The following is a 23751-nucleotide window of genomic DNA, read 5'->3' on the forward strand; positions in this document are numbered from 1 at the left end:
GCTCTTCTTCCAAACTACTTCCATTAACCCTTCTTACATATACTACAATCCTTACCTCACATTACCTGTTAAGCTTTTGACTTGAATAGCAGTACGGTGTCAATGCTACATAATGCTATACAACAGCCCCTTTTAGTAGTAGAATCAGTAGCTCGCACTTTAGAACTAACGGAAACCCAACCTGAACCTTCCCGGCATCCGTGATGGAAAGATGGTCATGCCATCAAAGCCTTGGATCACCATAATAGCAGTCAATCATGAAACGAAAACAGAAGCAGTGTGAATTCAAGCAATGAATATCTCTTTACAATGACATGGTTAGCTAAAAGAGAAGTAACGTGCAAATTAGCTTCAGTGCACTAATGAATCTACCTGCATCTGAGAATCAGATTAACCTTTGTTTGCCCTCTAAATGGCACCCCCTGGAGGACAACCCACTACAATTGAAGCAATCACCCCATTTCACAAGACTTCAAATCCACCATGAAGTAATTATCTATTTAAGCCTCTGCAAACTAATCCACCCATATTATAGTTACCTGAACTTGAGCGTTGATTAAGTGAATAGAACAGGAATGCAGAAATAACAGCTTCACTGAGTGGATTAAATTAACTTGAATATCCCATGATAGTTGTGTACCTATTTAACATGACAGTTACACTGCCATAATGCCTGCACATGACCAGTTAAAAAGAAAACACCCTTGCCCTTTCACCTTATTCTCACACAGTAGCATTGAACTGATCCCCATGATATGACTGTCAGTTGCATAGACTACAGTACCCAAGATGCATTGCTGTATTGTATGAGACTTCCTGATTACTCCCAAGGAAAGTCACATGACACCACCACGCCGTGTTGCCAGATTGTAAGAGAAACAAGCGGCCAAGTCTATAAAAACAAGTCGCAAAACAAATGTTTAGAATATTAAACATTTTTTGCACCGTGATTACATATGAATCTGGGGTTCCTTCCCATGAACGCTGTTCAGTAATATATTTGCTGTGACTTACGGAACACGATCCCAAAGTCGCTTATAATAAGCATACATGGCAACACTGATTTGATACACATGCTGTGTTTTCCTATCCTGGCTTGAGTACATGTCTGAATTTGACTTGTCTTATATTATGCCCCGTTGCACACAGATTGTCTACGACAGCCTTAAGTATAAACATATTATAAAAGCATTTGAGCGAGCAGTAGCAATACAACTGTTGGAAACTCTGCTTGAAGCTTCAGAGCCAACTAGATGGCACTGCACCATTGTGGGTATTCCCAGAGTCAAGAGTGCCTCAGCAGAACAGCATTAGAACTTAGAAGCAGTACTTATTTTGGAAAAACAATTTGGCCCAAATAACTCCATTACTTCTATACCTTAAGTAAACAATAATAATAATAATCTAAAATAGCCAAGATTCATTACCTGATGAGGTAAAGGGGAGTAGCCTACATGGGAAGCAAGCCTGCTGTGTTAACTGTGCAGTGTTGAACAAACAATCAAAGCTTTTACATGGCAACAACATGCTGTTAGCTTTAAGCTACAACAATTCGATTTTTCCACATGGGAAGCAAGCATGCTAACTGTGCAGTGCTGTATAACAAACAAAGATTCTACATGCAGCAGCATGCTACGTTAGCTTTAGCTACAACAATTCCAGCTTTCCACATGGTAAAAGGGAGTAGCCTACAACCAAGCTTCTACTGTACATGGGCAGCAAGCATGCTGTATTAGCTTTGAGCTATGAGCACAGTAGTGTTAGCAGCAATAATAGAAGAAGCATTGGCTGCTGTAGCAGTGTTAAAGTCAGCATCATTAGCAAATCATCTCATATAGCACCAAAATATCGTAGAGCAGCACACAAACCGTAGATAAGTAGCAGATGACAGCTCGCAGCAGCTAGCAAAATGCATTAGTTCAGCAACCAAGAAATTTGAAAATTTGAAAACCTACAGCTGTACAACCGGCACTGACAGCCAAGCACATAGAATGAACAGAGAACAGAGGCTGCTTAAATGAACCGCCTGAGATGCACTGTGGGTATAAAAGGGCGTGAGTGAGTTAGCCTGTAGCGAATGAGAATGACAAGGGGTTGAACGTATGACTTAAAGGAGTACAACTGAATAAGCTTGTTAGCGAATGGGGGGGTCCGGGGAGTATGAATGAAATAGAAACATTCTGCCTGCCGTGTCTACATGAACTATCGTTTACACTGAATTTCTTTCATTCTTGCTTCCCTAGTACATACATACGCATAAAACGAGGCCGTTGGTAAAATCTCGTCATTTTATTTTATCCCCCAACTGTGGTAGGTTACATTTCTGCTCTTTTTTCCCACAAATGCCTTGCCGTGTGATTATCGTCCTTGAAAATAATTGACATAATTTGTGCACTTGTCTCAGATATAACACCCAACACATGTGCAACGTAGTGAGAGCATCAACAGAGTTCTCATTGGTTTTTGTTTTTCTCAGATTGAAAGCCATTATTTATTTATTTTATTATGCTCTTGTTACTATGGTAAAATGTCACCTGCTGTCACATTCAATTCATTTGCTATTTTCTGTTGCTAGTTTGCAGAATTGGTGTTTTGGACTTGTTCCCCATGGAAATGCCTTAACAACAGGATATGATATAATTGGTCTCTGAGGGAAGAGACAATTTCAAGTGAGCTATATACACACAAATGGTTGTTAGGAAACAACCAGCCATATGCAAGTTTCTCATTAGGCGTTTAGAAATGATCATTAACCTTTTGATGAGTATTATTTAAAACGGTCTTTGTGATCATTAAAGTGTTTCACACACACAGTGTTTCACTATCTTTCCTTAAATGAATCAACGCTCCTGGTCTATCATGTGCCTGCATTGTGCCTGCATTGTGTCCACATGACTCCAAACCAATGTATATAAATTGCAATACAAGTTTTCCACCCAAATACACAGTAAAATTGTACACAGTAAAATTCTTAATGTTAAAGTAATGTAACTTTCCTTTGAACCCGGTGCTAAAATTGTTTACCATTGAGCTAATAGAGCCTGCCTGCTTGCTCAGGGGATAAATTGAATCTTGACCATCAGGTCAAAATTCCTGTCAGATCCTGTGTCTAGGTAAGACCTTTAACACGATCTAAATGTCTCAATAGATGACAAAATACAACCACCCCAAGTTATATTTTCTCTCAAACATATTCCCTTTTTCTTTCCTTTGTGAATGAGCTGTGGTCGTATTAAACACGTCTTTTATTTTCAAACATAAGATCTATGTTGCCAAGTGTGTGAGAATCTCAAATAAAAAAAAGGCAGACCTTTGACATGCTGCTCGAATGAGTGCTCTCAGAAACTGATAAGTCATTTATATTTCGTCATTATCTTGACAAATCACATGAATACATCATTATTGAGGGACACTTTCAGTCACTGGCCTTTATAGTTGCCAGTGACTCGTTGCATTCATCCCCTTGTTGATTAATAGTAGGCTGACCTGGGGAGCAGATTAACTTTGCTCTGACTCAAAAGGAGAACAACTCAGTTCAACGTGTTTAAACTTGATGGGGGGGAGATAATGTGGGTTATTTTATCCCTTAATTCACTAAGATGTACAAAACAACAGAGAAGAGGGAGCTGACTTGGTTTCTTGCTACCATGGAGATGAGCTGATTGGAGAGCAGAAAATCATTCAAAGACATTCTGTAACAACAGCAGGAAAACTATTTGTGTCTGTGTTGTGGGGAAATTATAGTAGTATTTATTTTACGTAGCTCAGTTTTGTTGTTATATGCTTAATTTAGTGACATTGGCATTAAACAGACTATTTGTGGGCATCCACTGGCCTAGCGGTCCAGGCGCAAACCAGGCTCTAATGCAGCCTGACAGGGTGTCAGCCCAACGACCTTTACTGTGTGTCACTTCCCGTCTCTCTCTCCCTGTGTCCTGTCTGTCTCCACTAAATACTATCAATTAGAGCCCCAAAAATATTTAAAGAATTTAAATAAAAAAGGAACTGAACATACTATTTGCATGACATTTTAATAATCTTCTGACCTAAACCATAAGGCACATTGTTATAACTTCATTTAGTATGGTTAAAATACTTATTCACCGATAACAAACACCTGTTGCTTGACTATTATGATGGTTCTGTAACTAAAAAGAAAAACAAATGGAGGTGGTGAATATACATTTATTCAACATGGCAGCTATGAGTGGTGGTTTCCATACCCGTCAAATATCATTAGATATTGTGTCATGTACTATCACAAGCTTTGTTTTCCCTTCAAGGTGACAATTGCATGTTTTATTATCACAATATAAAAGGCTCAGGCCTACAATAATACACATTTTACCTTACAAGTAACACATGTCAAGTCACATGTCAATGTGCGCAAGCCAGCTCACTGTTTACATGTAAGAATATGAAGCAGTATTATAGATATTTTCTTTAATATAATTTGCTTCAACTACACATCTGAAGTCAACTTGTTGCAACACTACAACAATACATCGAACTCTTTCAGAAGAGATAAGATAAGATATTTCAGGCACATTTGATCACAAGTACAGCTGAATGGTAAACTACACTTTGATTATATCAACGTGTGACACACCACAGCTCACAACTGTAAACAACTATTGAACCCTCTGTCTTTTGGATTATATATATTTTTTTTAACCAAAGTCTATTTCCATGTCTGAACAGTTGGCCAATTTTCTGAAGTAACCACAAATGCACAGTGTAATATTTTAATCAGAGTGTTGAATGAAGTAATTTGCTTTAATATTGTTATTTACACAGATTGATACATTATTGCACTGAGCTACTGCAGGGCAGACAATTGGGAAGTGGGTCTATAACCTACAGGAGAGAGGTCAAGAAACCTTACACAGTGGTTCCAAGAGAACAACCTTTCTCAATGTCAACAAGACCAAGATGCTGATCGTGGACTACAGGAAGAGAGGAGCGTGGCTGGGCCCCATCACCAAAGCGTCTGGTGTAGAGAGAGTCAGCAGCTTCAAGTTCCGCTGTGTTCACTTCACCAAGGACCTCACCTGGGACGAGCACACTGGCCATGTGGTGAAAAGGGCACAGCAGCACCTCTTTCTCCATAGGCGGCTGAAAACGTTTGGCATGGGGCCCAAGATTCTATGGGCCTTCTACAGAGTCAGAACCGACAGCATCCTGACTAGATGCTCCCTCCCTCACATGGGTACTGCACTGCACTCAACCACAAAGTGCTGCAGAGGGTGGTACGGACAGCTCAGTGTATCAGTGGATGTCAGCGTCCCTCCATCTAGGATATATACAATGTGTCAGTAATTATCAAAGAGGCCAGCCACCCTAAACACAAGACTCTTTCACCCTGCTACCATCTGGCAAACCGTACCGCAGCCTCAAGGCCTGGACCAGCACACGCACGCACGCGCACGCACGCACGCACGCACGCACGCACACACGCACACACACACACACACACACACACACACACACACACACACACACACACACACACACACACACACACACACACACACACGTGGTTGTGCATATATGTGCACACACAAACATGCAAACAACTACATACATATATGCCCCCCACACACACACACAGACATCATTTGTATTATCAAAAACATCCCACACACACAGGCACCTGACATTTTATAATTGTACAAACATATACTGTATATATACACACATACAGAACATTTGCACACAAAACACAAACAGACTATATATAAATATATATACTGTATATGCACTGTATATATATACTGTGTATAGTATATATATACTGTATATATATATATATATATATATATATATATATATATATATATATATACATATATATGTATATAGTGACACAGCACCCAAAGGAAGGCACCTTACATTGTGCAATAATGTATCATATTTTTTGTACTATTTTCACTGTTATTTGTTGTTTTATTGCTAGTTTTGCTCTTTTTCTGGTTGCTGTAATGTCAAGGAGCCAAAATCCAAGAATCTGACCCTCCTAATGGGATGTAACAACAATAAATAATCTTTTATCTCTTGCAGTGGCGTTTCTCAATCAGACAATTCAGCACTACGGACAGCTCTGTGCGCAGCGATGTGTTATTAACAAACTTTCACAAAACCTCTCTCATTTACTGCAGTTGTCCTTGTTCGGAACCATTCAATAAAAGTCTTTCAGTGTATTGACTCATTAAGACTGTGTTCACTCGGCGAACTGCGGCTCATGTTTGACAAGCTCACCATGAGTGATTTGACTTTGTGTGCGTAATAGTTCCTTAGGTTGACCGAGGGCACTTCTTTTATCCCCTCGTCGAAATCACAGCATCTCATTGCGATTTCCAGTTGTTTCTGTCTCTTGTAGAAGAGGGAGAACTTATTGAAAATGAGCGTAATCGGAAGCACAACCACTAAGATTCCGGCAAGGATGCACGCTGAGGCCGTCAGCTTGCCTGCTATGGACACCGGCACCACGTCGCCATACCCAACCGTTGTCATGCTCACTGTGGCCCACCACCAACATGAGGGTATAGTGGAGAGATCGTCACTGTCCTCTTTCTCTACGGTGTAGGCCATCACGGAGAAAAATGACACCCCGACAGCTAGATAGAGAAGCAGCAGCCCCACTTCCTTGTAGCTGTTCTTGAGCGTGGCGCCGAGGGAGCGCAGCCCCGTGGAGTGACGGGCGAGCTTCAGGATGCGGAACACCCTCATCAGCCGCAGTACTTGCGCCACCCGGCCCAGGTTGGCCAGAGCGGGGCTGCTCTCCGCCACCAGGTTGATGACGAGCGTCAGGTAAAAAGGAAGTATGGACACTAGATCTATCATATTTAACGGGTGCTCGAAGAAATGGAGGAGGTCCGGCGCCACTACGAACCTACCAACCAGCTCAAAAGTGAACCAGCCGATGCCAAAATGTTCCACAGTCTCGAACCGGGGATCTTCAGTGCGTTGCCCCTCATTGTCCAGTAAGCTGAACTCTGTCATGCTGTTCATACACATAGTGGCGATTGAACCCAGTACAACCACAATAGAGAGGCTGCTGATAATGCGACTGGCAACGGAGTACCCAGGGTTATCCAACATCAGCCACATGCGCCTCCGTGCGCTTCCTAAAGGCTGCTTATCGAACTTGGTGGCGTCGTTGTAGAACTCCAGCAGCTCGTCAAAAGACGAGGCAGTGCTCCCTGCTTCGCTCCTGTCTTCCCAGTCTTCTCCTCGGTCTGGGTCCATCTTCCTGCAGTGGTAGGCACTACTGCAACAGGAGTCAATAAAGAACACGTTGATGCCCCAGTACTCTATCTCCTGACTGAATGAGAAAATACACAACTCGGCCATGACGTGCAGCCGTCCTGTATTGTAGAAATTCAACACATAGGGGAATAGTGCTGGGTTCCTATCAAAGTAGAACTCCTTGTCTGTGTCATCGTAGTCGTCGCAGAGCTCCAGTATGGACTCTTTGGACTGACAGAGGAGCAGGCGGGCCAGTCTTGTCTCCGGGAACCGGGACAGTGTGTTGGACAGAAGACTCTTCTTGAAGCCACCGACATTGATGCGGATGGCGACATCTCCCCCAGTGTAGGACTCGCCGTCCAACATCCCCAGTGTTTGACCAGTCATTTCTGTAAAGAGAGGGTCAACAGACCCTGGCACATGCACGCAGGCACGCAGCTGCGCACGCGCACACGCATGAACACACACACACACACACACACACACACACACACACACACACAGGTATAAATACTAGACTATGACTTGATCTTATGAAAACGCATGCAAAATGCCTTTGAGATAAACAACACCAAAGTATAGCTTGGTGCACAAACATCGATCCGTTCTGAAGCCAGAGCCGCGCACAGGAGGGAGCGTTCTATATGCATTTAACTAATTGAAGATAAAATGTAGGCTATTAAGACATAAACTTACTTTACTGTGGAACCAATTCCGCGATTTCTACAAAACGTCCCTGCATCATCTTAACTCAGTTGGTGGCATTTTACAATGGGTATTTCGTTCAGAACTCGTGGGCAAGTTGTGGTGACGGAGAGCGTGGTCGCTTGACTCCTGACTGTTAGTAGACGCTTCTTCCTCTGATGTGCTTACAGCTGGATGAGATAAAAGGAAGGCTTTCCTGGCAGTCAGTCACCACGATGTTCTTTCTCTAAAAGACGCTTCCCCCTTCACAATCACAACATACACCCGATGCCTGTCGTGGCCGTGGGATATAATTTAATCATTCATCAGCTCTGCTCGTTACGCCGCACTCAGTCGTACATGTTCTCCGAGGATACTAACACACGCCCAACACAGGCTGCTTCTTTTGTTTGAGCGAGGGAATTCCTTCCGTGCGTGTATTCCTCCCTCTCATCTCTATCCATCCGCTCTTTCTATCTGTTGCTGCGCAGCAACACGTAGCTTTCCCCACCGCCCTCCTTCAGAATGATCTCAACACCGTGGTGCTGAAAGGGACAGCTCCTCAGGGGGAGAGGGAGTCACGAACGAACAGAGACGCAGGCAGCGGGCGAGCAAAAGGCTGCTGTAATTCCTTTGTTAATTTGTACTGAGGCTGATTTGCTTTTGTTGAAGGTATATCTGAACAGTGAGACGGGTTATTAGTGTGAGGTATGCCTCCATCACCTGTGTTTTTGTGCGAGGTTTTTGATTGATTGATTGATTGATTGATTGATTGATTGATTGATTAGTCAGAAATGTAAACAGAAAGGGGAACAGTCAGACATTAAGGCTAAAAGGATAACTCAAAAAAAGTCCTGGGGACTTGTTTCCATTGTGGTCCTATGTATTAAATTCATCAACATAGCATACAAATGTGCACAATAATACATGTCATCAAGACAGTGAAAGACACCTCCTTTCATGGGAATTTACATTTACCTCCCCTTGTGGTCTCCTGATAGATGTTTTTTTTTTTCAGGCCAATTTAGAAAGAAACCAGTGATACACATCCTTTAATGGATGGTGTCAGGGCATTCCACATTTTGGTGGAATGGTGGAACTTTATCAGAATGAGAATTTCCCCAAGTTTGTTCCAAATTTGGGTGGTACCAGTCCAGATCATGGTTGCTCCCTCTCGTGTTGTGGCTGTGGGTGTCACTCACTTTGGAGAAGTACTGTAGTTAGACAGGTACAGTATGAGGGTATTGAGGGCTCTGTCCTTTGACTATCTTAAATATTAATCCTGCATTGTCATTTGCTTTACTCTGTCTTCTACCCTGAGCCATCCCAAACTCAAAGTGTGTTGGAATTAGGTGGGTCATGAGCTTAAGGCCGAGAAGTAGTCATCTCAGTTTGTTTTAGTAGTCATCTCAGTTTGTTTTGGGAGGTCTGGAGCTTAGTTTTGAGTGAAATTGAGATGTTGGAGAACCAAGAGGTGCAGGCGTAATCAAAGTCTCCAGTTAGAGTCTTGAGAGCACTTTTGTTGACAAAAGAGGATATCCTGCCTAAAAACCTTGTTCTTAGATTGACTTTCTTGATACATTTTGATGCCATTTTTTCACCTGTCAGTTTGTTGTCAAGAATACAACCCAAATACATAACCTCTACTTTGCTTGAGATTACTGTATTGTCAACTCTGACCTTGAAATCATTTGCATTACAAAGGATATGTTTGGACCCAAAAATAATGGATTCTGTTTTACCAAGGTGTAATGACAGTTTGTTATCGGAAAGCCAAGTACGGATGTTGCCGAGTTCAGAACTGAGGGCTTCCTCAACTTGCATTTTGTCCTCGACCCGAGACCAGGAGTGCTGAGTCATCAGCGAACAAGAACAAATTGCAGTAACAGGCTGCTTTCATGTCGTTAATGTATAGAAGGAACAGTACTTCCTTTGGGGAACCCCAGTTCACTAGGACGGACGAGGACAGGGTTCCATTGACATCAACCACTTGTTCTCTTCCCTCAAGGTAGGATTTCATGCAGTTCACAGATGTGTTATCAAAACCAATCGCCTGGCATGACCATGCAGCAGTATTTGTCCGAGTCTACCTCGTTCTGAAGCCATATTGGAATTCGAACAGCAGTTTTTGTTCTGCGAGGTAACTACAGATCTGTTTGTGAATTAATCTCTCTATAACCATATAGAACAAAGTATGGAAACAGGGCGGTAGTTGCTATAAGTTCTCATTTGTTTTCACTTACGTGCCTCTGTGTTTGTGCTGTTTACTAATCCCACTACATGGCAATGATATGGGATCATTAAAGATTGTAGACTATAATCCAAACATAAACCTCAGCCACCAATGAATATCAATTTAGTTCCCATAACAATATGTCCTGTCCTTGTCTGATAGAACATATAAACATTGCCCTTTCTTTCATTCAGGGCTACTCTGTCCTATCCCAATATAAAGATCATAGCAGCTGCCGGCATAAAACAGCTATATACATTCTTATTGGTGTAGTCTATGTATATATTAGTTATTACAATTTAGCACTTATAGTGGCATTTGAGAAACCGAGTAGATACTGTGTAGAGATAAATAATTGCTACTTGTTAAGATACATTGTTAATTAAGGGGATATGTATATGATAAATTATACTGTATCATCCCATATTGGTCCCTGTCCTTAGTTTAGGACTTTTGCTCAGATTTTGTGCACGTTCAACAAGTGAAGCCAAGTCAAATGTATATACTGTAGCACATTTCATATGACAGGCTCAATGTGCTTAATAACGCAGTAAAAGACAATGAGATATTTAGACAGTAGCCTATATTAGCATTCCAAAACATTGCTTTCTCTTAGCCATTTGGAGATTAAGGTGACTGTGCGCCCACGAGACATCTGTCCACCTTCAGCCATACTCAGATCTTATGCAGCCTTCTTCAGTTCTTATGTTGAAACTTAACCCACACACTTCATAGAAGTATGCTTGATATCTGCATGGTCTATTCAGATCCCCTATGCCCTCATATGCCAGATTCACTTGTGGCATAATTATAGAAGGCTTAATAAAAATCTCAAAAATCACACTCTGTTCCTCGTCTCCGATGATATTATTGGGACATTCCAGTCTTTTTCTTATTAATGTTCTCACACGCATTATCCATCTTGTGACTGTGCGGTGCTGTTTCGTTGTGATTATAATCCTATTTAAACCATCTGTATCCTCCTCCGGCGGGGCTCTCAGAAGATCTTAATGAATGCCTGGGTTGCTTCCTCCGTACTCTGTTATTCCACCATGTTTCTCTTTTTTCTTTTTTTACTCGTTATTATTCTGGCTATTCCACCTGTCATGATGATTCATCCTCTCGCTGTGGAGGAATGCTTTATAATCCCTTTTAGGACCACATCCGTGTTCTTCAGATTGTGTTAAGACATAACAGTGCATGTGGGAGTGTAAAGATAAAAGAAGTAATGTTTTATGTTTTCCTGTACAGTTATGTACAGTATGTGACAGCTCTGATATCACTCGCAGCTGGAAGGATTACATTATCGCAACATAATTTATTTTTCCTTTATATACTGTGTAGGCTACGGTATATGTTTTTTTCTTTATCAATGTTCAAATGTTCACACTGTCCTCTGTCAGTGTAGGTTCTTGGATGCTGAGGGACATTCAGGCTTTGCTCCACATCGTCTCTTTGCTCTACAGACTGACATGTCTGAACACACAAATGTGCATTGTTCACCACTTTAACACTGGTGTCCAAATTTTGTGCAACGTATTATAGGCAGAAATAAAATAATTTAAAAAATAGCAGATCTGCGATTCAACGCGTTGGCTTGTACTATTTTCAAAATAAGTAAAAAATACATTACGAAAAAATAAGAAAACAAAATACATTAAGATCAAGTGGTATTCAAACTCATATTCTTCTTACAGTAGCTCATTTGTCAACAAGTGTCTGTGCAAACATCCGTTTATGACCTTTCAAGGAAATTATTTGATCTTATATTTTCATCACTGCAATTCCATATTTCTCAGTTATTCTCTAGTAAACGAACCAATGCTCTGAACAACATTCAGATGTCAGTGATGGGATCTTGTCTGTGCTACACTTGAATAGGAAACAGCCTAATAGTCTGGCAAGTCAACGAGGTACTAAACTTGAGCGATGGAGCAGGCCAAAACACTCCTGGGGTGTTGGCTGGTTTTCAAAATCCTAAGCTGTGACAGAGAAAATGAACATCATTCCGAAACTTGTGGTGATAAAAAAGGGCTTGCATCATGTAAATCACTGTCATTTTGACACAGTACACACTCGGCAGCCTTTCTGTCAAATTTCAGCCTCTCTCCTTAAGGCTTGCATGTTTCGAGTGAGACTTTGTGAGATAGCATTATAAATTTAATCGTTTTGAGAAGAAAGACGGTTTTATGGTTTTTCTCAGCCATAACAGCTGAACAAAGGAACAAGGAAATAAATGTGCTCAGTATGAAAATGATCTATGACTGGAATGTGAGGGCTGGACTATAAATCTTAGAAAATAAACTGTCTTTGCCTTCAGGATATTATGCCAGCTTTCTCTTTTTGCTTTTAAACAGCTTGGCTTTGGAACAGAATAATGTCTGAATTAGGTCACAAAAGTGTATTGAAATTCATAGGCTGCACTCTCAATGTCAATCTTCTCCTAAGCTGATTTTCCAGAAGCTCAATATAGATAATGTACTTTGTTTGGTATCACTGTGTCTCAAAATAAAGGCTCCAAATTCTGGTGTGTTCTCCGTGCTCAGCAGAATGCAATCAATCACATTTATTATTATTATTATTATTATTATTTTTTAATATCGTTCTTCTGTGACTTTAAAGCCCCTTCGCTCTCATTTTGCTGAGGCAATCACTCTATTTCACATTTAGGAGGCTTTAGATGAGTTTTCCATCACAGACTGTCAGTTGAGTGAGTGTAAAAGGTGAACGAGAGAGAGAGAGAGAGAGAGAGAGAGAGAGAGAGAGAGAGAGAGAGAGAGAGAGAGAGGAAAAATAGACAAACGGACAGAAAGGACAGAGAGAGAGATGAAATGGAGACAGAAAGAGAGAGAGCGGAGAACCGTTATCTTTCCATCTCATCTCTCCATCAAAGCCTGAGGGGCTTAAGCGAGTGTGTGGGAGTTTTCATGTTGCGTACACACTAAACTCCTGAGGATACATTTTACTCTGGACCTGCAGGGGTCCATTTTTTACATCTGCTGTTCCCTGTCCTCTGCTCCGCTGCATGCATCTCTCCTTACATCTTTCTCTTTCATTCTCTCTCGACCCCTCTCTCAGCGTTTTCACCCTCGTCTCTCCTTTCCCGTCTCTCTAACTTTCCACCATTCTTGTTCCATCATTCCTCCATAGTAAGTAGCCTTGGGAACCAACTGTGCCATGTGGCCCATAGGGGCAGGAGCCATTGAGGCGGCTTGTACAAGTACACCCCCCAGCCATGATGTACAAGTACAGCCCCTGGACACGACGCTAGTATGTCGCAGGGACTTACCCGCAGTGCAACCCTTGATGCTGAGTGCCAAGCAGGGAGGCATTGGGTCCCATTTTGTAGTCTTTGTTATGACCCGGCCGGGGGATTGAACCCCGGCCTCTCAATCTCAGGGGGGACACTCTAACCCAGAGGTCTTTGACAGGGGGTCCGGGACCCCTAGGGGGTCCTCAGAGTTACTACAGGGGGTCCGCCAAATCTTTGTGTGATTTTTTACATTAACCACTTCAACCAAGCATCCCTACTCTGAGGAGAACTTTAGCCAAAAATAGCAGATCTACAAGCACACAACGCCTCGCGTTGCGAGGCGTTGTGCGCTTGTAGATCTGCTATTTTCGGCAAAGTGGTTTGGAATAGGGGGGGAAAAGAGTGAAAGTACAGAGTGAAAGGTCATGTTTACTAAGTATTGTTTAAGAGCATGGTTAAATGTCTGGAAATACACATTAACATGAATCCAACATGATAGTGCTGTGAAACAAGTCTATGAAGCTGCCTATGAAATCTATGAAAATAAAAAATATTTTATACAATATATAATGGGGGTCCCTGCTTTCTCTCTCTCTCAGCCAAGAAAACGTTGAAGCCCCCGCTCTAACCACAAGGCCACTGAGCTGGATCATTTCTACCTCATCTATTCTATACCTTCTCCCACTACCACTTTGAATTAAGCCTGCTTTACACTCTATCGTACGACAGTGTCACATGCCGAAAATAGCAGATCTACAAGCTCACAACATGTGTTGTTGTGAGCTTGTACTGCACATCTGCTATTTTCGGCATGCAACACTTACGTCGTACGATGAAGTCTATAGATTAAGCATTATATAAGAGTTTGAAAAGAAAGTATGTTGACATTCTTGACAGAGAACGTCAAGCTGCCATCTTGGATATGGCGTTTCATATCCGTCTCTCCCTGCAGTGTTCAGGGGAGTGCCAGATTCCTGCTGAAGCAATAAAGGCCCTCGATCTGTCCATGACAAATGCTGTCAATAAAGTTAGCCACATGTTGTGTCCTGGACAGTTGCCAAAGGCTCTCATCGGGGAGGCTGAGCAGGATTCTGAACTCCCATGACAGATTTAAACACGCTGTAAAATAAATGAAAAAGCTAAATAAAATATTCAGACACACACATGCTGGAGAAATAAACTGATTGTATTCATCTCTCCTCCTCGCCTTCACGCTGAGATAATCACATCAAATCTGACTTGATTATGACGAGGGCTATAGGTTCCAGGTGAGGTGTCGGATTAGAGTGAGCAGAATGAGCATTTCTTGGTTCATCATATTCATATGTTTCTAACAATTCTATACAGTCAGTCCTTTACATTCTAGGCCAGACAAAGACAAGACAAGATTCCCCATTGTTCTTCAAATTCCTTGACTTGTAGAACCCGAAGAGGGTATGTACAGCACTCACACCAGTAGACAGTCTATCTCAGCATCTGGCCAACATCCAGTGCTTCACTTTATGAGCAGAAATTAAAAAAAATGGGGGTGCTGCCAATAATATAATGCATAGACAAATGTTTAGAGAAGTACACTTGACCTGTAGCATGTTTGTGTCCTAACCAATTATGATCAGTGGTGGGAAAAGTACTCAAATGTTTTACTTAAGTAAAAGTATCAATACTGCAATGTAGAAGTATTGGTATCCAAATGTACTTAGAGTACCAAAAGTAAAAGTATTAAAATGTTTGAAAATAGCAGATCGACAAGCTCACAACGCTGTGAGCTTGTAGATCGGCTATTTTCAAATAGCCTACGTATAAAATAGGGCTAAGGTGGTTAATGTATGTAATATAATATAATAATTTGATATCTGAATAGTAACTAGTAAAAGTTTTCAAATAATTGTAGTGGAGTAAAAGTACAATATTTGCCTCTAAGATGTAGTGGAGTAGAAGTAAAAGTATTGGAAATTGTAAATACTCAAGTAAAGTACAAATACCTCAAAAATGTACTTAAGTACAGTACTTAAGTAAATGTAGTTACTTTCCACCACTGATAATGTTGCAGAAAAGGATTTATGATAATAAAATAAAGAAAAGATGAATGCACTGTGCGTGTGTGTGTGTGTGTGTGTGTGTGTGTGTGTGTGTGTGTGTGTGTGTGTGTGTGTGTGTGTGTGTGTGTGTGTGTGTGTGTCTGTGTGTGTGTGTGTGTGTGTGTGTGTGTGTGTGTGTGTGTGTCACGGGGGAGGCTGTTAGCATTTGAAAGAAAGCAGCAGTCCCATCTGCACAGGATAATTTTGTTTATTTTGAGCACAGCAGAACAAACAGCCATTCATCATCTGTCTGTTGGCAAAGAGGAAGCTAGTTCAGTGGGATGACACGAAAGAAAACATGATGTAGTTCTATGCATCTCTTTGAAATACATCCAGGTGCATGGCTTAAATATCAAAAGGTGAAAGGGTGGTCCGCCTGATGAAACTGGCCCTGCATACGGGTCCATTTTCCAACTCTCTTTCAGCTGCTAATGAGGTCTACAAAGGGGATGAGTCATGAGTGGGTGATATTTATTTAATTTGAATCATGCAGTTAAAAATATATATATATAATTTACGCAGCAGTGCCGTATAGTCAGGGGATATTAAAAAAATCTTGGAATAAATTCCTTACCAAAAAAAATCTTCACCAATGTGTTTGTAAAGGTGTCTAGTAACACATCTCACAAAGACTGAAATGCAGTCCCCCTAGGAGAATTTTTGACAGCTCCTTAAAGTTGGGGTACCCACCATAACCTTGGTTTAAAAAAAATAAAAAAAAATATCTAAATTGAATTCTGTTTTGAGTAGCATGTGAGGTGTCAAACTAGGGTGTTTTTATGATTCTGAATCCATTGCAAGCATTTGTTTTCAAGGAGTGGTTTTGGTGCAAAACAAATGCTTGCAATGGATTCAGAATCATAAAAACACCCTAGTTTGACCCCTAGTATGAGTGCAGGTTAGCTTACTTTATAGGCCATTTCCTTTTCCACCCACCAGATGGCGACAAATCTAAAACTGAATTTCTTTGCACACTTCCATTGACTATGATCAATAAAATCAGGATACATACTGTTACTTTGCATATCTTACTTCACGTCAGCGGGTGTTTAAAATTAATTTAGTTTTGGTGACCAAGGAAGTTCAACATCATTGGCGGGAAATGTAATTTAATTTGAGCCAATACTAGCCTATAAACCGTCTCATTTTATCAGGTTATCCATTTCTATACACCGTGCGAAACATGCTGCCTAGCGATAATTAACCGTTAATGTTTAATAATTAAGATTGATTTGTGTCGTTGATCTAGCCAGATCACTAGCCCATTATGTTTTTACTTTAGCATGATTCTCAAAACTGTAAATAGGACAACACGCCAAATTCTTGAATATTATTTTTATTTCTTCTATTCTATTCTATTCTATTATATATTATATTCGGTTCTGTTCTAATTTATTCCATTCCATTTTATTCTATTATTTTGTTTTCGGGAAAGGTGCTGCATTTCGCAGTCCAATAGCCTACTGAACCGATAAGTGCGCCACTGGAGAGTTTTGGGCACTCCCTTGTGTGCTCAGCAAGAAAACTCTACCTGTTAACACTGCTTCGTGCCTGAGAGCACCTTTTCATGTGAAGGGACACGTGTCGTGTGTGGTAAAACTACTGTATGGGATGACAAGGTTGGAAAACGGGTAGAGATGCAAAGAAAGTTGTTTTGATTGATCTCCTCCATGAGATGCGAGCGAATTTCCTGAGAGAGAGTAGGGTAAAGCATGGCGAGTTCAAGTCCTGAACTTGTCACTCCTCTAATAACAACTGGATCTAATAACTCTTACGTCACTGGATCTAATAACTCTTATCTCACTGAAGTCCAAGAGAATCCACTCAGGGTAGGTCATTGCAGCTTTTTTGTTGTTTAAGTTTTATATCATAAATAATACATATACTGTACATTGTCTAATATAGAGCTGTGGTAGTTTCAACGATCATGGTCACATATAAATAGGCCTATTGATAAGACTGTGAGACTGTTAAATGTGCTAAATGTTAAATTACATTATCAGTGTCTGTTTTTCATTACTTTAACCAATATATACGAACTTAATTTATTATCAGAAGAAAGAGATAAGACATTTTGAGCTTTTAGGAACTCCCCTCCTCACTGTGTTAAGAGGAGGACGTTCAGAACTAATGCCAGGGAGAACAATCAAGTTGTCACTGGACATTTATGAAGCCAAAATACAACTCTGCAACCCTGAAGCTTTTTGGTTAATGACAACTCATGAGGATGCTTGACAGCTTTAAGATGTATTGATGTTGGCACACTTCAAAACTATTTTCTAAAGTGATCATAAGTACATCCTCATGTTGAAAGGGCTCATGCAGCCACTATGTAAATGAGAATAATGGGGGTATATGATCACTCTCTCTCCCTCTCTCAGTCTACACTGTGCACGCATGTGCTGTGCATGAAGACTTTTTGTGTCACTTTGTGTGTGTGTGTGTGTGTGTGTGTGTGTGTGTGTGTGTGTGTGTGTGTGTGTGTGTGTGTGTGTGTGTTGTCACAGACTCTACTGTACCTCCACACTGTTTCATTGTGTTCGTGTGTGTGTGTGTGTGTGTGTGTGTGTGTGTGTGTGTGTGTGTGTGTGTGTGTGTGTGTGTGTGTGTGTGTGTGTGTGTTCGTGTGTTCGTGTGTGTGTGTGTGTGTGTGTGCGCTAGTATAACGCATGTCCTCCCTCCTACTGCCTGGCATATACATTCTCCTCATGCTCGTCTTCCAATCCTGTGTCAGTCCATTCTTTGTTTCTTGCTAGTTACTCTTCTGTGACATTAAAGTCAGGGGTGGGTAGAGGTGCGGGGGCACAGGCAGAGAGAGAGAGAGGGAATCACAGAGAAACCGAGCGAGGGTGGGAGCGGTGATTGGGTGTGAGTAATGGCCCCGGGGCTAGGCTGTGAAAGAATACAACTACTGTACAATACTGGAAATTTGCCAACCAGCACCCAGTGCCATCCTGGCTCTTTCAATGAATTCAACTCCCGCCTTGTCCTGCACGTGTACCCTCTCACTCTCTCTCTCTCTCTCTCTCTGCCCCGTTTCCCATTTCTCTATACTTGACCATCTAAAAAAAGCAGAAAAATGCTGAAAATAAATGCAGTCAACACCCATACAGGTATTTTCAAGTTAATCTGGCTGAATGCCACTTCTCAGGGCTGTGTGGTCATGCACAAACTAGGTTTGATTGACAGATTGATTTCCCATTTCACACTCCTGTTAGTTGTGTAGCACCTCTGAGGGCAGGTCAATTTACCTTGTTATTGTTCTTTTTCGACCATTATTACTTGGCCCAATAGGTTTTTGTGATATCAAATTGTCAGCATCGGATTCGCTCCACCCAGAGGCTCAAAACCTGACTAGAGATCTGATCAGCAAGTGTAACTAAAAACACCAGTACGAGCATTCAGGGCTTTTTTTTTTGTTCTGATTGGTGATGATGACCATTCCCTCCTCCCTCTTATGCACTCTCATCAGAAATAGTTTATTGGCTGTGTACATTCACACATTTGCACAAAAACACCCCCAAAAAATTAAATGGGAATTCAAATCTTAAAACGGAAAGATCTGATGACACTGAGTTATATGTACTTTACTGTATACAGTGTTGGGTAAATTACTGTGCAGTTTGAAAGAGGCATGACATTTAGATGTTAAACAGTGCTAATGAGTGTTAATGAGTAGTTGAACATATTTTAATAATAATAATGAGTGTTAATGAGTAGTTGAAAATATTTTAATAATAATAATGAATGAGTACAAGCCCTTGTCTCTAGAGTGACACAATCTAGACACATCAAGTCATGCCCACCCTCCCATCCCCTTAGCCACCACCTCTGACCATGGAGACTGAAAGGCCCATCCAGAGATCACCTCATCCTGGGTAGGGACAGATCACCATTGTCAGTAGACACAAAGAGACACACTGTCTGGCTGTCTGTGTCCCTGGGGCCTGGAGATACATGAACAGGAAGGGGAACATCGCTGTCAGTCACTCCATCAGCCTCCAGGCCCATTCTGTTCCATCATTCTGACCCTGAGTTAGAACTAGAGAGGAGATTCAGACTGACTCCTAATGGCAGCTGGGGGACAGTGCCAAGGAGGCTAACCACTTAAGGCTGAATTATACTTTGTTCCGCGGTGTCACACGGCAAAAATAGCCAATCTGCAAGCTCACAACAACGTGGCACGACTATTTTCACTGAATTTTCCCATGTAATAACATGCCTAAAATAGAGACAACAGGGTTCATGTCGTTTTAAAAGCTAACAGATGCAGTACGTGCAGTTTATCTTATGCATAAATCATGAAATATCAGCAGTCATTCACAGTGGCAGCCAATGGAAGCTGTTCTACTTTATCTTCAACAGAAATTGTAGAAGTGTGTGTGTGCGTGTGCGTGTGCGTGTGCGTGCGCGTGTGCGTGTGTGTGTGTGTGTGTGTGTGTGTGTGTGTGTGTGCACTAGGCATTCAGATTTACCCCCTTTATTTGGAATTCTGAAACTGAAGTTCACACAAAATGCTGTGTGAAGTCTGGTGAAACACAATCTGGGTCTATATTGCACCTTTTCTATTTTGCTTGATCTCTTAAGTTGTGAAATATTACCAGCAACTCAAACTCTCTGTGACTTTTATGTAATAGATTTATTCATTTCATTGACTATATATACACTTGGAGTTTTACATTTGGAATTACCACTCCATGACGAACAAACTCACAAAAATGTAGCTGAACTATGACTGAATTCTTGGTGTTTCTGCTATAGGGACTATAATGATGAATGTGCTCAATGGCTGTGATACACTATGTGGCGTTGTCTCTCCTGTTGATACTGATATATTCCGCTGTAACTGGGGTACTGTTTGGGTCGGGTCATGATGTCTGTCTGTTGTGTAAACAAACAAAAATGGATCCTTAACAATTCTAGAGCACTATTTTGATTCGCACACAGGAAAAAGTATCAAATTACATCACCAGTGGTTTTCATTTTAAGCACTGGGTGTTGTATGCAGTGACTCACTTATTACATTGTATGGTGGTATGAACAATTCTGTGTATACCACTTATCTTCTATTAGTTTTTATTTTCTCTGGATTGTCTGTGTAACCTTGAGATACTTGAATGAAAATCGTGTTTCAATCCAAGTCGGTCCACTGGTCCATTATACTTTAATACGTGCTCCACAAACAGAAAGAGTTGTGTGACCTGAAGCGACCTTACTGTCTGACAAAGCAAGTGATGATTTTAATGTTTACCAAGCAGGCAGCAGAGCCAAGGGCACTCCCAGATTACCAGCTTGGCCTGGCTTTGCTCCTTTGTTTGCACTTCCTGAGACAGGAAAAGTTTGCTTTCCCAGCCTCTCTCCTGCTTTCGCTTCCTGTATCTTTCCGTCTCTCTAATACAGTCATGTTGTGAGACAAAAATAGGTGAATGTCGCACAAATTGCAATGGAATATTTGATAAATGTTTATTATTCATAAAAGTCTACTCTATAACATGTAAAAAGTCCTGTGTTGGAAAGTATTTATCTAAAGTATTTCTTAACCATACCAATTATTATTTGCTTAGTAGTTATATACAAGGCAACATAAAGGCACAAATCCATATAAATGTTGGCATTGATTAACATTCATTTTAAATATCACTTAAAACAGCACTTTTATATTACTTTCAACATATTTGTGACTGCCAAATTGCCACTAATCAACAGAAATGTTTCCACTGATGAACATGAACTTAAATATAATCAGTAATCAGTTGTCTCGTTCATCGTCATCACACACAGTCTGAGATGAATTTGCCATTGCTACATGCAACGAAAATTGTCTAGCAGGTGCATCTGATGATGATAGGGGAGTTCTACTGGAGCTCAGTTTGGGCATGGGCAAGCCTCAATCACTCTCGTTCCATTCACATTCTTGTGGCAGAACTCAGGAGTCACTGTGGTACTTCTCTGCTGCTGACATAGGTGGCAGACTCTGAGGATGTACAGTACATTAAGTGGTTGTAGTCACCTTCTCACAACTTTTGTTGCAGTGCGGTGGTAGACTCCACTGCTTTCTGCACTATGAGGAGATCAACAGCACCTGGGAGATGGTATCTGTCAGTTCTTCATCTGTAGGTGACCACTGAGCTTTTTGATGAACTGCTGCTTGTTAGTGTTCTTTATAAAGAACTCATCTTTGTTCAATGTAACAGGCATGTTATCCTCATCCACGGTTACGGTTGCTCCAGTGCATGCTCTCCTGAGGTGTGTCATGTCTTTGGTGGATGTGACTGATAACTGTTATTGAATGTATACTCAGCAGTTGTCTGTCCATTCGTGCTGGCCAGGATGCCGTTTCTGTTGGCCTTTGCCTTATCAACTTTCACCAAGATACTGCACTAGCCTGCATCTGAGGAGAAGGGGTGTCTTTCTTGGAGATAGTTCAGAACGGTGTCTTTCATGTCTTGTAAGCAGGTGAGAGAAGCGTCTTGAGAAAGCATCTTGCATCTGTCATGTCCTTGTTCTACTTGCCAGTGTTGTGGTTCACCCCCGTCAGCTGTGGCATGGCATTTCTGACTTCAGCGTAAGCAGGGATGGAGAGCAGCCAATTGCAACTGTTGCAGCTCCATCAGCCTTCACCCTCTCATGAGGGCACCACCGGTTTTCATACTTATCAACACCTGCTCAGCCGTAGAGGAGGGTGGTGATGCGCACACATGCGCACACACACACACACACACACACACACACACACACACACACACACACACACACACACACACACACACACACACACACACACACACACACACACACACACACACACACACACACACACACACACACACACACACACACACACACACACACACACACAAAAGACATTCTGCAGCACAGAACAAAGCCACAATTTATTCTGACAGCTGCCACAGGTTGTGAGTGCAAACCGGCTGAGGTTGATCTGAGGTAAATTAAACTAAATGTAGTGTTGGGGGAAGTGTTTTATCTATGCGATAAAAACACTGCGTGGTGTCTGTGAGACATCTTTCCTTACGCCTGAGGATAGATTTACCACAACCTCACTCGCTTAATCACATCTGTGTCTCTTGTTTTGACTCACAACACATGTGCACACGCGCACACACACGCGCACACACACGCGGACACACACACAAATATTATGTGGCCCCTGGCACCTCTCACTATTAAGCAGCGTTCTTCTCATAGCTCCGGCTTCGAATGCTATCAATGCATTGAATGGGAGATTATCACGTTTTATAGGCGACATACTGACCTACCCGCGATTTATCAAACCATTCATTGGGCGTAATCAGGAGCTACTGACCTACTCGGAGGCAGAGCAGTCCCCATAACATGATTGATTTATGATTCTGTGCCTATCGGTACATAACTCGAACAGCGCTGAGTAGGCTCAAGAACTTTCGAACTTTTTAAGTCATCTCAGTCGGTAGGTCAGTATGTCTTGATAACACCCAATGAATGGTCTGATAAATCGCGGGTAGGTCAGTATGTCGCCTACTTCGCCAATTCAATGGTCTGATAAAACTTGATAATCTCCCATTCAATGCATTGATAGCATCCGAATGGGGTGCCCATAGACTCCACTAAGGTACCACCAAGACAGCAGGCCACTTACACTCTGTCCTTTAAAGCTGGACAAGGTTATTGATCTTGCTTTAGTGAACAGAGAGCCGCTGGCCTGATTGATGATGTCATCTCTCTGATCATGAATCACCAGTGTTTCTACCATGCTGGGTTGGCTGCATGCCCAGTTACTCTCTCCCTCCCGTTTTGCTCACTCTCCTTTTGTCTACATATCACCCCATAATACACTTAAGTCTGACATTGCATGCACACACTTTGGCATCAGTCCTCCTGGGACCTCATCGTTGAGCTGGCCAAAGTCTACCCCCCACCCCCCCACCCCACACACACACACACACACACACACACACACACACACACACACACACACACACACACACACCTCTAAATCTTGTTTACCCCTGGTGGGGCATCACTATCATCCTTGCTGGAGGTGTGCTATGGGTCAGTGGATTCATCAGACATCAGGCCCAGTGTGGAGCTGAATGATGAACAGATGGCGAGGAGAAGATAGAGAAACACAGTGAACTCCAATAAATGAATCGATAGAATAACGCATTATTCAATGCGTTATGGCTGCGCACTTGGGTGGGTGTCCATTGGATTCCTGCGTGCCGGACAAAAGTGTTTATGAGGAGAAACCACAG

General features: G+C 41.7%; 2 protein-coding genes across 2 annotated transcripts in view; one reads left to right on the forward strand and one right to left on the reverse strand.

Annotated features, from left to right (window-relative positions):
* Window positions 1-6192: 6192 nt before the first annotated feature.
* kcns2 (potassium voltage-gated channel modifier subfamily S member 2) lies at window positions 6193-7635 on the reverse strand (the record flags this gene model as incomplete). Its single annotated transcript, XM_080425922.1, has 1 exon — window positions 6193-7635. One exon carries the CDS (start codon window positions 7633-7635, stop codon window positions 6193-6195), a length of 1443 nt encoding a protein of 480 aa, XP_080282048.1.
* Window positions 7636-17029: 9394 nt separating this feature from the next.
* nipal2 (NIPA like domain containing 2) overlaps window positions 17030-23751 on the forward strand; it is a 28959-nt gene continuing 22237 nt past the window's right edge. Inside the window, exon 1 of the mRNA XM_080427413.1 lies at window positions 17030-17325. Within this exon, the coding sequence (XP_080283539.1) occupies window positions 17209-17325 (117 nt within the window). The 5' untranslated portion in view covers window positions 17030-17208. The remainder of the gene's footprint in view (window positions 17326-23751) is intronic.

Source organism: Gymnoscopelus braueri (genome assembly GCF_963280865.1).
Source record: "Gymnoscopelus braueri genome assembly, chromosome: 4".
NCBI classification, from domain to species: domain Eukaryota; kingdom Metazoa; phylum Chordata; class Actinopteri; order Myctophiformes; family Myctophidae; genus Gymnoscopelus; species Gymnoscopelus braueri.